The sequence below is a fragment of the Eschscholzia californica genome, unplaced genomic scaffold (assembly GCF_041429995.1).
Source record: "Eschscholzia californica isolate CP2 unplaced genomic scaffold, dmEscCali1.0.p SCAF_5, whole genome shotgun sequence".
In the NCBI taxonomy this organism is placed as follows: Eukaryota; Viridiplantae; Streptophyta; class Magnoliopsida; order Ranunculales; family Papaveraceae; genus Eschscholzia; species Eschscholzia californica.
The window spans coordinates 739,043-754,484 of NW_028238472.1; the positions used below are offsets into that span (position 1 = coordinate 739,043).

A 15,442-nucleotide genomic window follows, 5' to 3' on the forward strand; every position below is an offset into this window, starting at 1 on the left:
TTTGAGTTTTATGTGTATGTACATTTCTAGTAAAACCATATCGTAAAATATTCATTTTTTTCTTCACTTGTTTTTTATTTGCTGAACATACATGCAAAGACCTGCTTTAACATCAAACTTCATTAGAAGGATAAAAAAATGAGAAACAACAAAACTTACATTGTTATAGGACGATGCAGACCAACTTTATGGGTTGCTAGTGATATCGTCCGGTTTGACACTTTCATGCCTCACGGTTTTAAAATGTCTCACAAAAGAAGGGTGTTTAACCTTTTAAGAGGAGCATCACACTTCGTCTCACCACCGATGTGGGATTGTTTTACAACACACCTTCCCAGGACCACATCAGTGTAGAGTGCATTGTGTTGATAACGTGTTATAGGATGATGCGGACCAGCCTTCTAGGTTGCTACTGCTATTATTCGCTTTGGCACTTTTGGTCTTCATGGATTTAAAAGTCCTCACTAGGGAAGGGTGTTTAACCTCTTAAGAGGAGCACCACTCTACGTCTCACCATCGATGTGGTTTCTTTTTTTACAACAATATTCACATTTCAAAATTCATATTGTTAAAAAACAAATAACACCTTAGTTTTGACTTTCTCGATATTGACACATTACCAAGGTCTTTTTTTTTTGTTGTTAAAGAAAACAACTTCTACACTTAAAATCTAAGACTACCTTTATGTTAAGAAAAATAACCTAATTAACTTGATCAGGAATATGAAGATAAACGATGCGAAAGTAAAAGTAGAGACACCAAGATTATTTAACGTGGCAAAAAACCCCTCCAAACTAGAAGGTAAAAAACCACGGGACCTAGTCCAGAAATCTTCCACTATAATTAAATAATGGTTTACACAATTCTTCAAGATGTGTAGAAACACTCTTGGACAACTCTTCACCAAACCTATGGTGGATAAACTGAACAAAGAAACAAAGAAATAAAATCTCTTACTCCTTAGGATTTGAACAAATCCTAGATTACTAAAGGTTGAAGAAGATAACCACAAACTAAATTGCTTCACAAGATTAATAATCTTCTTTTCTTCAAACCAATATTCTGTTCTTTCAATCTCTCTTGAAAGAACCACTTCAGAAATCTCTCTTTCTCTGGCCTCTTTTTGTTCTCATCTCTCTGATCTCTATCTCTTCCCTTTCATTCCCTTTTATAATGATAAATAGGGAGGTTTACCAAAAGAAATAGGAATTCCTTTTTAGGCTTGAAAAAATAGAAACTTCTATTTTTTCCCCAAACAAGGAATAAGGGAAATCCTATTCCAACCAGGAGTCCTTTTATTATAAGGAGGGACCCCAACAAACTCCCCCTCCCAACTTATGAAGAGGGACCTACCATCCCCAAACCTGCAACACTGCTACATAGCTCATGTTTGCCTTTGGGTAATGGTTTTGTCACCATATCTGAACCATTGTCGTCAGTATGGATTTTCTCGATCTTCAACACCTTGTCTTCAAGAACATCTTGGATCCATGGGTATCTCACATTTATATGCTTGGACTTTGAATGGAAACTAGAATTCTTACTGAGGTGGATGGCACTTTGACTGTCGCAATGAATAACATAATTATCTTGTTTCATACCAAGTTCTTCTAACAGCCTCTTCACCCATAACATCTCCTTGCAACATTCTGTAATGGCAATATATTCTGCCTCTGTAGTAGATAAAGTTACACACTTTTGTAATTTAGATTGCCATGACACTGCTCCACCTGAAAATGTAAATAAGTAGCCTGATGTGGACCTTTTAGAGTCTACATCTCCTGCCATGTCTGCATCTGTGTAACCGACTAATACTGGCTTATCATTACCAAAACATATACGAGCTTTAGACGTACCTCTAAGATACTTCAGAATCCACTTCACTGCTAACCAATGCTCTTTGCCTGGATTAGCAAGAAATCTGCTTACTACTCCAACTGCAAATGCAATGTCCGGTCTTGTACACACCATTGCATACATCAAGCTTCCTACAGCTGAAGCATAAGGAATTTTCTCCATTTCTTCTTTCTCACTTCTAGTTGATGGACACTGATCACGAGTCAACTTGAAGTGACTGGCTAATGGACAGCTCACTGGTTTTGTCTTGTCCATATTGAACCTTTCTAGAACCTTCTCAATGTATCTTTCTTGTGATAGCCAAAGTTTTCCAGCTTTCCTATCACGAGAGATATGCATGCCAAGAATTTGTTTTGCTGGACCCAAGTCTTTCATATCGAAATACTTGTTTAGTTCCTTCTTTAACCTGCTAATTTTATTAGCATCCTGACCAACAATCAACATATCATCAACATAAAGCAGAAGTATAATCAAATCTCCATCAGGAAATTTATGAACGAAAACACAATGATCTGAAGCCGTCCTGTGATACCCTTGATCCTTCATGAATGATTCAAACTTTTTGTACCACTGTCTTGGTGCTTGTTTCAGCCCATATAAACTCTTCTCTAACTTACAAACCAAGTGTTCCTTACCTTTAACTTCAAACCCTGTTGGTTGTTCTATATACACATCTTCCTCCAAGTCACCATGAAGGAAAGCGGTCTTGACATCTAGTTGTTCAATTTCTAGGTTCATACTTGCAGCCAATCCCAATACTAACCGTATAGAGGACATCTTCACCACCGGAGAGAAAATCTCATCAAAATCAATACCCTTCTTCTGCCCAAATCCTTTCACCACTAGGCGTGCCTTATACCGTGGTTGTGAATTTCTTTCTTCGGTTTTGATTTTGATAACCCACTTATTTTTAAGAATTTTCTTATTTTTAGGTTTTTCAACCAACTTAAAAGTGTTGTTCTTATGCAATGATTCAATCTCATCTTGCATAGCTTTCAACCACTCCTTCTTGTGTTCATCATCTATGGCTTCTTCATAACACTGTGGTTCTCCACTATCTGTAACCATCACATACTCGTGTGGAGGATACTTGGTAGATGGTGCTCTATCTCTAGTCGATCTTCTCAATTCAGCTGGTGGTTCATGTTGAACTTCCATTTCCTGCTCAACATCATCACCCATAGGAACATCTTCATGAGCTTCATCTTCATGATTTTGTTCTTCACCTGCATTATCATGCATAACCTTAGAAGAGATATGTGGATCTAGATCAATGAGATCATTACTATGATTCTCATGCTTCTCAACTTTCCCAAAGTCCTCAATAGTTTGATTTTCAAGAAAGACCACATCTCTACTTCTAATAATCTTCTTATCGACTGGATCCCATAACCTGTATCCGAACTTCTCATCTGCATACCCTAAAAAGATGCATTGCTTGGCTTTATCATCAAGCTTTGCTCTTTGATCTTTAGGTATATGCACAAAAGCCCTGCAACCAAACACCCTTAAGTGTTCATAACTGATTTCTTTCCCAGCCCACACTCTCTCAGCTACATCTCCATCTAATGGTGCTGAAGGTGATAAATTAATCAGATAACATGCAGTACGCATTGCTTCACCCCAGAAGCTTTTAGGCAGCTTTGCTTCTGAGAGCATACATCTGATCCTCTCCACAATAGTGCGGTTCATGCGTTCTGCTACACCATTTTGTTGTGGAGTTTTGGGAACTGTCTGTTCATGTCGAATACCATGGGTTTTGCAATACTCTTCAAACGACCCGATGTATTCTCCTCCATTGTCAGTGCGAATGCACTTCAATGATTTTCCTGTCTCCCGTTCTACCATGTTGTGGAAATTCTTGAAAACTGCAAGTACCTGATCTTTGGTCTTTATGGCATATGCCCAAACTTTCCTGGAAGCATCATCTATAAAAGTAACAAAATACAAAGCACCACCAAGTGTTTTGACCTTTAAAGGTCCACAAACGTCAGAATAAACAAGCTCCAAAACACTGGATTTTCTTTCAGATGCATTCCTTTGAAAGGAAACTCTATGTTGCTTTCCTACTAAACAATGAGAACAAGTGTTTAAATTTATACCTTTTACGTTCGGTAAGTCTTGTCGTTTAGCAAGGATTTGAAGTCCTTTCTCGCTCATGTGCCCGAGTCTTCTATGCCAAAGATCAGTGGAAGAATCTTTTTCAACTGCATTCAATTCTCCTTTACACAGTTTTACTTGAGTCATGTATAAAGTACAACACTTCTTCCCTCTTGCTATCACCATTGACCCTTTTGTGAGCTTCCACTTTCCATCACCAAAGTGACTGTGGTATCCTTCATCATCTAATACTCCGGTAGAGATTAGGTTATATCGAAGATCTGGTATATGCCTCACATTCTTAAGAATCAATATACTCCCTGTGCTCGTCTCGATTTTCACTTCTCCAATTCCTACGATTTTTGAGAAACCTAAGTTTCCCATCCTGACTTTGCCAAGGTCACCAGTTCTGTAAGAGTTAAAGAAATCCTTACATGGAATAGCATGATACGAAGCACCTGAGTCAACCAACCATGTTGTTTCTGGTTCTGACTCAGTCATACTTAAGCAAGTGTCTCCACAACCTGAGAGTAAGATAATGTCATCACCTGAGGCAACTGCCGCAACATTATCTTGTTTTTCATCATCCTTTTTATTTTCCTTCTTTGTTTTCTTGCAATCACTCTTGTAATGACCCATTTTTCCACAACCAAAACATCTAACTTCTTTCTTTGGTTTTGATCTCCCCCTTGACTTATCACGCTTATGAGGTTTTCTACTTTTACCTCTCCCCCGTCTTTCTGTAACAAGTGCCTCTGAATGAGACTCGTCTGACGATGATTTCCTTCTTGTTTCTTCATTCAACAAACTACCTGTTACGTGATTCATACGCATTATGCCATCAGGAGCAGAATTGCTAAGAGACACCACCAATGTCTCCCAACTATCTGGTAAAGAATTTAGAAGAAGTAAGGCCTGCAACTCATCATCCAAAACTAACTTCATTGCAGAAAGCTGGTTTACTAGACTTTTCATCTCATTCAAGTGTTGAGCAATTGAGGTTCCTTCTTTATATTGTAATTTTCCTAGCTTTCTGAACAAGTAAGCATTTTTGGCAGCTGTCTTCTGATCATACAATTCTTCTAATTTCCTCCATAGACTATAAGCGGAAGTCTCCGTCGATACATGATGAAAAACACTGGGTTCTACCCATTGTCGAATAAATCCAACAACCTTACGATCTAATACCTTCCAGTCTTCTTCATCTATCTTCATCGGTTTTGTACCGTGATTTTCAATGGGTGCAGCTAGGTCTTTGCAGTATAACAAATCTTCCATTTTTGCTTTCCACATCAAGTAGTTTTCTCCATCTAAGCTTATCATGCGATTAGTATTCACTTCCATATTTCTGAACAATAAATCCAACCTTAGCTCTGGTACCACTTGTTAGGAAAAATAACCTAATTAACTTGTTCAGGAATATGAAGATAAACGATGCGAAAGTAAAAGTAGAGACACCAAGATTATTTAACGTGGCAAAAAACCCCTCCAAACTAGAAGGTAAAAAACCACGGGACCTAGTCCAGAAATCTTCCACTATAATTAAATAATGGTTTACACAATTCTTCAAGATGTGTAGAAACACTCTTGGACAACTCTTCACCAAACCTATGGTGGATAAACTGAACAAAGAAACAAAGAAATAAAATCTCTTACTCCTTAGGATTTGAACAAATCCTAGATTACTAAAGGTTGAAGAAGATAATCACAAACTAAATTGCTTCACAAGATTAATAATCTTCTTTTCTTCAAACCAATATTCTGCTCTTTCAATCTCTCTTGAAAGAACCACTTCAGAAATCTCTCTTTCTCTGGCCTCTCTTTGTTCTCATCTATCTGATCTCTATCTCTTCCCTTTCATTCCCTTTTATAATGATAAATAGGGAGGTTTACCAAAAGAAATAGGAATTCCTTTTTAGGCTTGAAAAAATAGAAACTTCTATTTTTTCCCCAAACAAGGAATAAGGGAAATCCTATTCCAACCAGGAGTCCTTTTATTATAAGGAGGGACCCCAACACTTTAATGGGTGTGAATTGCATTCCAAAATAGTCTGATACAATAGAATCAATCACAAAATTGCATGAAGGAAAGAATGCTATTCCTCCTAAAGGGGAGTTGTAAACCTAGGTGTGGCGCACTTTTCGTTAACATCATCAAACAAATAATGTAGAGAAGAAATTAATCTCAAATAAGTCTATTCTTAATACAACCAAACAACAGTGCAACAGTCAGAACCACATTACAAAATCAATATTTTTTGGTGATTGTATTTTCTTAATTCCTTCTCCCACACTAAACATTTAGTAAGATTTTTAAGGAATAATGCAAGATAAGGCCACAAGTCAAAATTACGTTAGAGTTACACGAAATCAACGATCTCTATTTCCGAGTAAATTCTGTTTCTCTCACTTGACAAATTTTTTCACTTTGGATAGATAATTGATTCCTGTTTAGATCCGGGGTAGGTGTACTTTGGTAGCCTCTTCAATCATTTTTCATTTTTGCCAACGTCTTGTACCTCAGTTGGTAAGTGTATCTACTCTGTAATGGGGAGGTCCCAAGTTCGATCTCATGGAAGTGCAAATGCAGGAAAATCTTAAACTTAGGTATAAATAAAGTAATTTTTGTGGGTTTTAGACCATAAAAATTTCGCTCGATCCATTAATTTTGCCGGGCTTTAAGTCATTAATTTCGTCGAACTTTAGGCCGGTAGTAATTCGGATATTATTGTGTATATTTTCAGTGCGTTCCCAATTACCATTGTAGTCCATATTCAAATTGTGGCCCCCCCTATCAGACAAGGCCCATATTGTATTTACCCGGTACTTTGTACACAGTCTTTAGTCTTTAGTCTTTAGTCTTTAGTCTCTCTCGGTTCAAGTTAAACTCCCAAATTGAAAAGGAGGGATTTTTGGGGTTTTCGTTCAAAATTTCTCTCTCTCTCTCTCTCTCTCTCTCTCTCTAACAATGGACGTCCCTAGGGATCAAATCACTTCCCTTCTCGATCTCGGCCTCTATAGTTCTGCTCAGATGCTCGTAACCCTCTCTCTCTCTTTCTCTCTCTAGCTTTCACTGACATTTCATTTAACAATTTCTTCTATTTATACTGAATAATAATAATGCAATCAATTTTTACTGATTAGGGTTCATTTCTTGTCGCTTCATCATCTTCATCATCAAATGCTGAAACTAGTCCTCTTGTTAAAGCTGAAAGCTACGTAAGATTCTTCAATTAATCGTTTTTCTCAGTGTTTTTTTTTATGTTTCGTCTGAAATATGACTCAGACGTATGAATTGACTTGAGTCAGATTTTAGAATGTTTGTTTTGGTATCTTAACCGCACATTTTGGCTGATTTTGGGTTCATTTGAGATAGACAATTCAGATTCAGACCATGAGTTTTTCATTTGGTTGTAGAGTGTTTTTCTGATTAAAGTTTTGTTATGATTCAGGTGCTTCTTGGTGATTCTTTGTTTGGTGAAAAAGAATACAGGAGAGCAATGGTAAGTTGTATGTTTTCAACTAACTAATAGGAGAGTTTAACTTGTGGTAGAAATCGTTTATTAGCATTACCTCTCATTGCCTTGGCCATAGAATTTGTAAGCTAGTGCCGTGGGCAATCCTTTCCTTGGAAGCTGGTTCCCAAGGAGGGTAAGGCCCAATGAGCTCTGACATGGTTCAGAGCTAGTGGGTTGGGACTTAATAACCTTAGCTCTGCGTGGAAGGGAAATGCCGAGTGACTCCACCCGTGACGTCGTGGGGAATCCTGTCCTTGCAAGCCGGTTTCCGAGGAGAGTTAGGCCCAATGGGCTCTAACATCATGTTTCTCATCACCACTTAAAGATATCAATTTACACTTACATACTCCTTGGTCGACAAGATGCTTGCTTGTAGTTCATTATTATGGTGTTAGGTGTCTCTGAGAGTTTTAGCTTACTTAGAAGTTTTAACTACCCATCTGTTGGAAATGCCATTATGTTCTTATTTGGTAGGAGGGCATGGATAATTCTACTTGACACTCAAAGTGCTTTCTAAAGTTAGTGATTTCACATATTTCCTTGATAAGTGGGTGAACTGATCTATATTTGGGGGTCCCGGAATAAGTTCCGAGTAATCGGTTGAACTTTTTATATTTTTGGTTTGGTAGTTCCATCCAAGTTATTTAAGTGAGTAAATCATGCGTTTTGGTCATCTTTTGTTGTTGACAGTATATGTTTAAGCAAGCCCTGAATATATGTAAGATTATTCCCAAACAAAGTTCGACAAGTTCTAGAAGTTCATTATCTACATCAAACAGGTCGTCCTCTCCAAATTCGATGAATATTTCAGCAATTAATGAAAATGAGGTAGTTTTCATTTGCACTCCCTCCTAATCTCTTTCGTAGCCATTTTTATTTACTCAATATTTATTTATATATTTGGTATTCTACTTTGTTTAACTTCTTCAATATCTCTCCCATCTTTTTGATAGGTGAAATTCAAAATTACTCTTTGCCATTGTGCATTAAATGACAACCGTTCGGCTCTTGTTGAGGTTTCTCTCCTCCTGTTTTGCATTCCTTACTTCTACTATTGTCGTCTTATGACTTAAAAGTTTTGTTATGGGTTGTGTATGGTATTCTTTCTTTCACAAAAATAAGTATCACTAAATTATCCTTCTTGAATTCCATATTTCGTTCTAATTGTGCTTCAAATATTTATGATACTGCTGCTGTATCTGTTTTTTGAACAAGAAAAAAGATGTCGTATTAATTTTAATGGTAATTATTGGGGGGGGGGGGGGGGGGGGTGAAATACTATCTCTAAAGGGTATGGTGCTGCTCTACCAGAAGGTTTCTCTTAGTGTTACACATTTATTTTACTACTAAGTATAGAAAAGAGAAAGAATTGTTGCAAGGATTGGAATTTCCTATTTACATAGATGGGTGAAGTACTTTTTCTAGTCTATTATCTATACAATTCAGACTACATCGTGTGGCGTTTCTCCACAGCGCCGGCCGCCGGATCCTGATTTCCACATGTAAATTTGAAGCAAAGTTTCAACGAAGGTTTACATTTTTAGAATAAAGATAAAACACGACTAGAATCCTCCAATTTCAGAGTGGAATCCCGTAACTCTTCAAATAAAAACTTAAACAAAATAGTTAAGGGGGATGTTCTTAAGGAAATCGGTTTACGTCTCCATAATTTTTATTAGTGTCACATGCTTACGAATCTAAACACCCACCACTAACTTGGTCGGAATGATGTTATTCATATATCTCTGTAAAATTATTTCTATCAGACTTTTCATTCTCATTTTGATGGCTTAATGTATTTCATTGTTTGTTCCACAAACAGATGGAGGGTATCCCAAGCAAATCAAGAACGTTAAGGATGAATCTTACTATGGGGAAGCTTTATAAGCATTCAAGACACAATCGTGCTTCTATTTCTTGCTATAAAGAATGTTTGAGGTTTGTAATGTTATATAGTTTCATGATTCTGACACTATGCAATAACCAGTTTCTGCTTCTATCTAGAAACGGTCATCAGGAAGAATCATTTACTGAAAAATTACGTTGAACATGTATATCCTAAATAGAAACTAAGTGTCTGAATCCTAATTAGTTTCACTGAGCAAGCTTATTATTGCAGTTTATATTGTTGTGGTATGTGTAGTTTTTGTTCTGGGCAATCAATTTACGGTGTTCCAAGTCGTCATGTATGACCATAATTTCCCATTCGACATAGATAACAATGTAGCTTGTTCTTGCTGAAGTCCTACTTCCCTTGATTCCTTAGATCATCTATTGTCAGATTTTGATTTGGCATTAAACTTCTTTCGAATTCTTGAATTGGCTGTCATCCTGTCAGATCCTACTTCTTCACTGATCTCCTTTTCTGCTCTGCTTATACTTAATTCCTGTTCAAGATCATCACTTGATAATACCATTTGAATTTTTTTTACATCATTCTTGCCATGTTCAGGCATTGCCCGTACATCTTGGAAGCAATTGCAGCTTTGGCTGAATTAGGAGTTGCAGCCAAGGATATAATCTCGTTATTTCCTCAGGTTTGTTTGATGGATCATTTTACTTCAGCTCACTTTGTTTTAGAACATATGAAGCCAATCTTCTCTAAGTTTCTCGAGCAAATGTATTGTTAATTTGAACCCTAAAGGCTGTCAGGCATAACTCACAATTGATGATTGTAGACTCCAAATAGGAGCGGGAGGCCTCCCTTCGATAATTTTGATTCAAGTCGCTGGCTACAGGTGTGTCAAGATATTTTTGTCTATCAAATGCCAATATTCTATTTCACTCATCTTTGTATACCAGAAATAATGCTTACTTGTCAATCCTCTTTTGCATGACATGGTCAGTCAATGTAGTTTCTTTATTGCTTTCAAGACGATGATACCGTACGTTATTTTGTTTTACTGAACTTTTTCCTATTTATACGCCACGATTTATGTTTGCGCGCAAAACATAATTTAATTGGAATTTGGGGATTAGGCATTTTACGTTTTATATATTTTATTTCGCAGTTAATTTGGTCCTGCACACCATCTGACCCTTGTTTGTTTGGTGACAGTTTCTTAATCCAATGTATGGAACTTGCTTTATGTTATTTTAGCAATCTTCTAACAGTATATAATTAAGAAAAAAAAAAGTAGAATTCTAGGTAATAGTGCATCTAAATATCTAATAACATGTCTGATGATTTTCTTGTCCATCCATATGCAGAGATTTGTTGAGGCCCAATGTTGCGTTGCTTCAAATGATTACAAAGGTAGGAAATCTTAAATTTTCTTACAATTATTATCTGTCTGGCAGAGGTATCACTGGATTTGGTCTTTTCTAAGTTGGTTGTCTCAACCTTTTAAAAATTTACAGGTGGCTTAGAGCTCTTCAATGAACTGCTACAACGTTTTCCTTCTAATGTGTACATATTACTGGAAATCGCAAAGGTTAGAATCGTTGTTACCTAGCCCTACTCATCTTCTTAATTTTATAATAATCTAAACGTCTATGATATCCTTGTAACCCCAAGAAGTACACTATATTTCTTAGTTTAGATTTTTAGATGTGAATCTAGTAATGTTTCTTTTCCCTGGCATGGTTTTGGTTAGAAAGTTAATTGGGAGTTTCTCTTTGAAGTGTTAGAAATAATCGATTCTAACTCACCAAAATGTGAAATGTGAAGGTGGAGGCTATTATCGGCAAAAATGATGAAGCCATTATAAATTTTGAAAAGGTTTGTGAACTTAGATTTTAGTATCTACAACAACTATTCTTCTTCATAATTACGTGTCTTACATAGAGGTTTTTTCGCAGGCTCGTGCTAATGATCCTTATATTATTGATTCCATGGATGAGTACGCTATGCTTCTAAAGATGAAGTCTGATAGCTCCAAACTGAATAGGTTGGTCCATGATTTATTGAACATTGACCCCACAAGGCCAGAAGTGTGTGTAGCTTTATCGGTGTTGTGGGAAAGGAAAGATGAGCGACGAGCTTTGGCTTATGCAGAGAAGGTTAGTGTTTACTGTAAAGTACTACTTGCTTCTCTAAAAGAATAATCTGACATGGTCAATTTTGGTTTCAATCAGTGCCTCCGCATAGACGACAGACATATAGCAGGTCATGTAATGAAGGTATATAGATCTTATTTCAAAAGTCGGATGACTACATTTCATAGGTCATATATGCTTATAATCTAACTGAGTTCTAGGACTTTGTCAAAATATTCAGGGTAATTTATCTCTGTCATTGGGTCGACCAGATGCAGCTGTGATTGCCTTCAGAGCAGCTCAAGAGTTACGGCCAGATCTTCGCTCTTACCAAGGTCTCTATAGGTCTATTTGCGACAAACTATTATACTATGTGTTAGTCTTTGCTCGTGAACAATAAATAATATGCATGTCTCTCTCTCTCTCTCTCTCTCTCTCTATATATATATATATATATATATATATATATATATGAGGAATCTCCTGAATAGTTCTACCTCATCATGATTGCAGGTCTGGTTCGTTCTTATTTAGCCCTCTCGAAAACGAAAGAGGCTCTATATGCTAGCAGGGAGGCTATGAAGGCTATGCCACAGTCAGCTAAAGCTCTCAAGTTAGTCGGTGATGTACATGCCAGCCATCCTGGCGGAAGGGAAAAGGTAACCTTGATTTAAGAGAATACTCAGATAATGTTAAACTCGCGTGTTTGATTCCCGTTTTTGGAGTTTGTTTATATAAACATGGTCAAGTATGAAAGAAACCAGATGAACTAGCGAAACCCTTATGTTTTACACCACTTACACGAAGAAAAATAAATCGGTTCTGTTTAAGCTTTTTAGTCTCATTACAAATCTTGAAATAAGGTGTTAAATTACAGATCCTCTAGCGACCTCTATGTCAAAAAGTTCAACTTGAGAATCTATATTCATTGTAGTAAGTTGTGTTTATGCCCTATACCAAATTAACAAACAAGATATTTTAGTCATAAAATGTAGCTCTAAATAATTAAATGCCACACAAGCAAATAAAGAAGTTGAAAACTTCAATAAACAAAGGTTTTTACTGCCACATAGGGCGAACTAAATAGATGATTCCCATTGAAGCACGCAACATGAAATCAAAAGAGATCGGCATCCGTAATGCTCTGAGAAATGATGATTGTTGTAGAGTTTCTTATATGTAAATTATCAAAGACATTACGATCATATCCTATTAACTTATTATCTCGGTTATTTTTCTCTAATATTATGTGCGACTATCTTGTAGCTTGACTAAGACATAAGCTTGACCAACGTTACCAGATACTATATCCTCTGCCGCATACTGCGTACCAGATTCCTCGTACCCTTTTTGGGTGGGTTCGCTTTCCAGTACTCGAAATTTGGCATATCGGAATGCTCCATCTTAATTACCCCAGTTTCTTTGTTTAAGTCTATAAGCTCGAGTACTTGAGTAGCTAACTACAAGATTTTCTTATTTATCTAGTTAAGATTTTACATTTTATGGAGATAGAATGTTTGAAAGTTGATGTAGTTATTATATATGCATCACAGAGTGGTATACCGAATAGATGTCACTAACGCATCCGATACTCACACGGTAGCGTACCACGTACTACGTACCGGAGTGATCTGCGTACTAGGTTATACGAATCTTGGGCGAATTTAGTACAAGTTCCATCATTTTGTGTTCTTAAATGTCTACTTAACAGGCAAAAAAGTTCTATGAATCAGCTCTTCGTTTAGAACCTGGTTTTCTTGGAGCTGCACTAGCCTTAGCTGAACTTCATGTTGTAGAGGGACGAAATGGTGAGGCAGTAACCTTACTTGAGAGATATCTAAAAGACTGGGCCGATGACTCTCTACACATCAAACTGGCTCAAGTATTTGCTGCAATGAATATGCTGCAGGAGTCACTGACACATTATCAAGCCGCATTAAGGTACCATGTTGGGCCTCGTCCATTGGCCTATATTTTATTATGTTATCGCTTTTTCATTTTTTCTCGAAAATTATGATCATACTCTAAGAAAACTGATCTGCAATTCAGGATAAACCCACATAATGAAGCTGGAAAAAAGGGTCTAGAAAGATTGGAGAAACAGATGAAGGTTTGTTATTCGACTTATCTAGATTCGTTTTGTGTGTTTATGTAGGTAGTGTTTGACTCTAGGTCTGAATTGACTCGAGTAAGATATCAAACTGTTTGTTTTTGTTTGGGTCGTGATCTCTGACTCGTCTGAATTTCGGATTCAGTTTAAATCTGGGTCCATTTGAAATTTAATACAATCAAGTTAGATTCATACAATGAGGGAAAAAAACAGATTCATACTCCAGGGGTTTAAAAGTGAAGTTGTGCAGGGAGTAGATCCGGACGCTCCTGAAGAGGATGAAGACAATGAAGTTGAAGATGCTGAAGGAGAGCAAGAAGAGGCTGAGCTTTTATGAGCATCACCAAGTACATGCAAGTTGATCAACCCATTAAACTTAGGGTTTAATTTTAAGACTAGAAAAAGTAGATGAGATTATCATCTTTGATGTATTTTTCTTTTTGGGTCTAAGTGGTTTTTAACCACTAATGTTGTAACAGTTTTTAGGTCTTTTGAAAACTTTTATATGTCTCATTAAGTTAATCGATATTTTCTTGATTTTTGCTCTCTCATCTTAATCCCACACAAACTATGAATTAGTCAGTGTGGAAATATTCATCTTTTTCTAGGTCTATTATGAATCAACTAGGGTACAGCTGGTGCCTCCCACACTACATAATTTGTTCATCACCTTGCCTAGACACACGCATCTACCAATAACTACCATATAACAAAAAGAAGTCAGGATCAAATTTTCCTAAACTTGTCTCACATCTGCCTGTACATTGGTACACCATGTAATATTATCTTCGTCTTGTCAGACTGAAGAAAAGATAAAAGAGTAGAAGATTTAAACCTAATAAATGAGATGTTGATTAACCATATGAGTAAATGAGAAGAAGTTAAATTAGTAGTAGAAGGAAATCCGATGGTGAAAAATTTAACGATAAATACTTGACAGGTGAGATTTATAATTGCAAGTTACATGACAAAAGACCTAGTTAATTAAATAATGCACATTAATCAATGTGTACACAAATTTATGTTGTGTTGTATTTAACTCATAATTAAATAATAAAGAAGGTTAAGCATTGAGTTAAAGCAAGACATTTTTTGCTTGCACATTTATCTTTCCATATAGTTTAATTGTTTCATCATATGGATATATCTATATATATGAAGCAACAAAAACAAATGACCATATCTTTGTGATTACATTTTCTTTTCGAGAGGATCTTAATGATTTGATTGAGGTACTATTCCACCAAGAAAAAAGAAATCTAAACTGATGTCCTTGTGAGCTAGTACTAATCATTTTATTTCTTGGGGTGAAAATCTCATACCCAATATCAAGAAACTTAGGTATTCATTTCAACAAAAAAAAAAACTTAGATATTTGAAATTACATATTTCTTAAATTATGGACGACGATGACTCAAATGTGAAAGGTGGTTGTTGTTGATTCCATATCTAAATTAACATGTTAATCTTAAAAAAAAAAAAATCGGATTATGTATAAACTACCTTAGATGCACAAACATTGTTTGGGCATTTACAACACTTCTAGACGAGAGAATTGTTAAATACGATATGGTCTTATGATAAAACTAATCTATGGGCAGAACCAACAACCTCCGAATGGAGTGCTCAAACACTTGTGTGATTACCTCTACGTCAACGTTCCAAAAAATTGTGTTTCAAACTCCTTTTTAATACGCCTAGTGATTTCTAGGAAACAATTACTTCTGCTGCAATATAAAAGATTATACGTAATACTTATTTATCATAAAGTTAAGTCATAGTGAGTTACAAGAGAGAAGTAGAGACTACAGATAAAAAAGTACGTAGTACAACATCTTTCTTTTAAGTCAGGCTTGTAATCTGACTCGAAATCTAAATC

General features: G+C 36.2%; 1 protein-coding gene across 1 annotated transcript; it reads left to right on the forward strand.

Annotated features, from left to right (window-relative positions):
• Positions 1-6,814: 6,814 nt before the first annotated feature.
• APC7 (tetratricopeptide repeat (TPR)-containing protein) lies at positions 6,815-14,111 on the forward strand. The gene is made up of 18 exons (XM_086644947.1): positions 6,815-6,994; positions 7,102-7,176; positions 7,410-7,460; positions 8,166-8,303; positions 8,429-8,491; positions 9,298-9,413; positions 9,928-10,012; positions 10,154-10,213; positions 10,686-10,731; positions 10,836-10,909; positions 11,146-11,196; positions 11,277-11,477; positions 11,553-11,597; positions 11,695-11,788; positions 11,967-12,112; positions 13,165-13,394; positions 13,503-13,563; positions 13,814-14,111. The coding sequence occupies exons 1-18, from the start codon at positions 6,926-6,928 to the stop codon at positions 13,898-13,900; spliced, it is 1,692 nt and encodes a 563-aa protein (XP_086501073.1). The 5' UTR covers positions 6,815-6,925; the 3' UTR covers positions 13,901-14,111.
• The last annotated feature ends 1,331 nt before the right edge of the window (positions 14,112-15,442 follow it).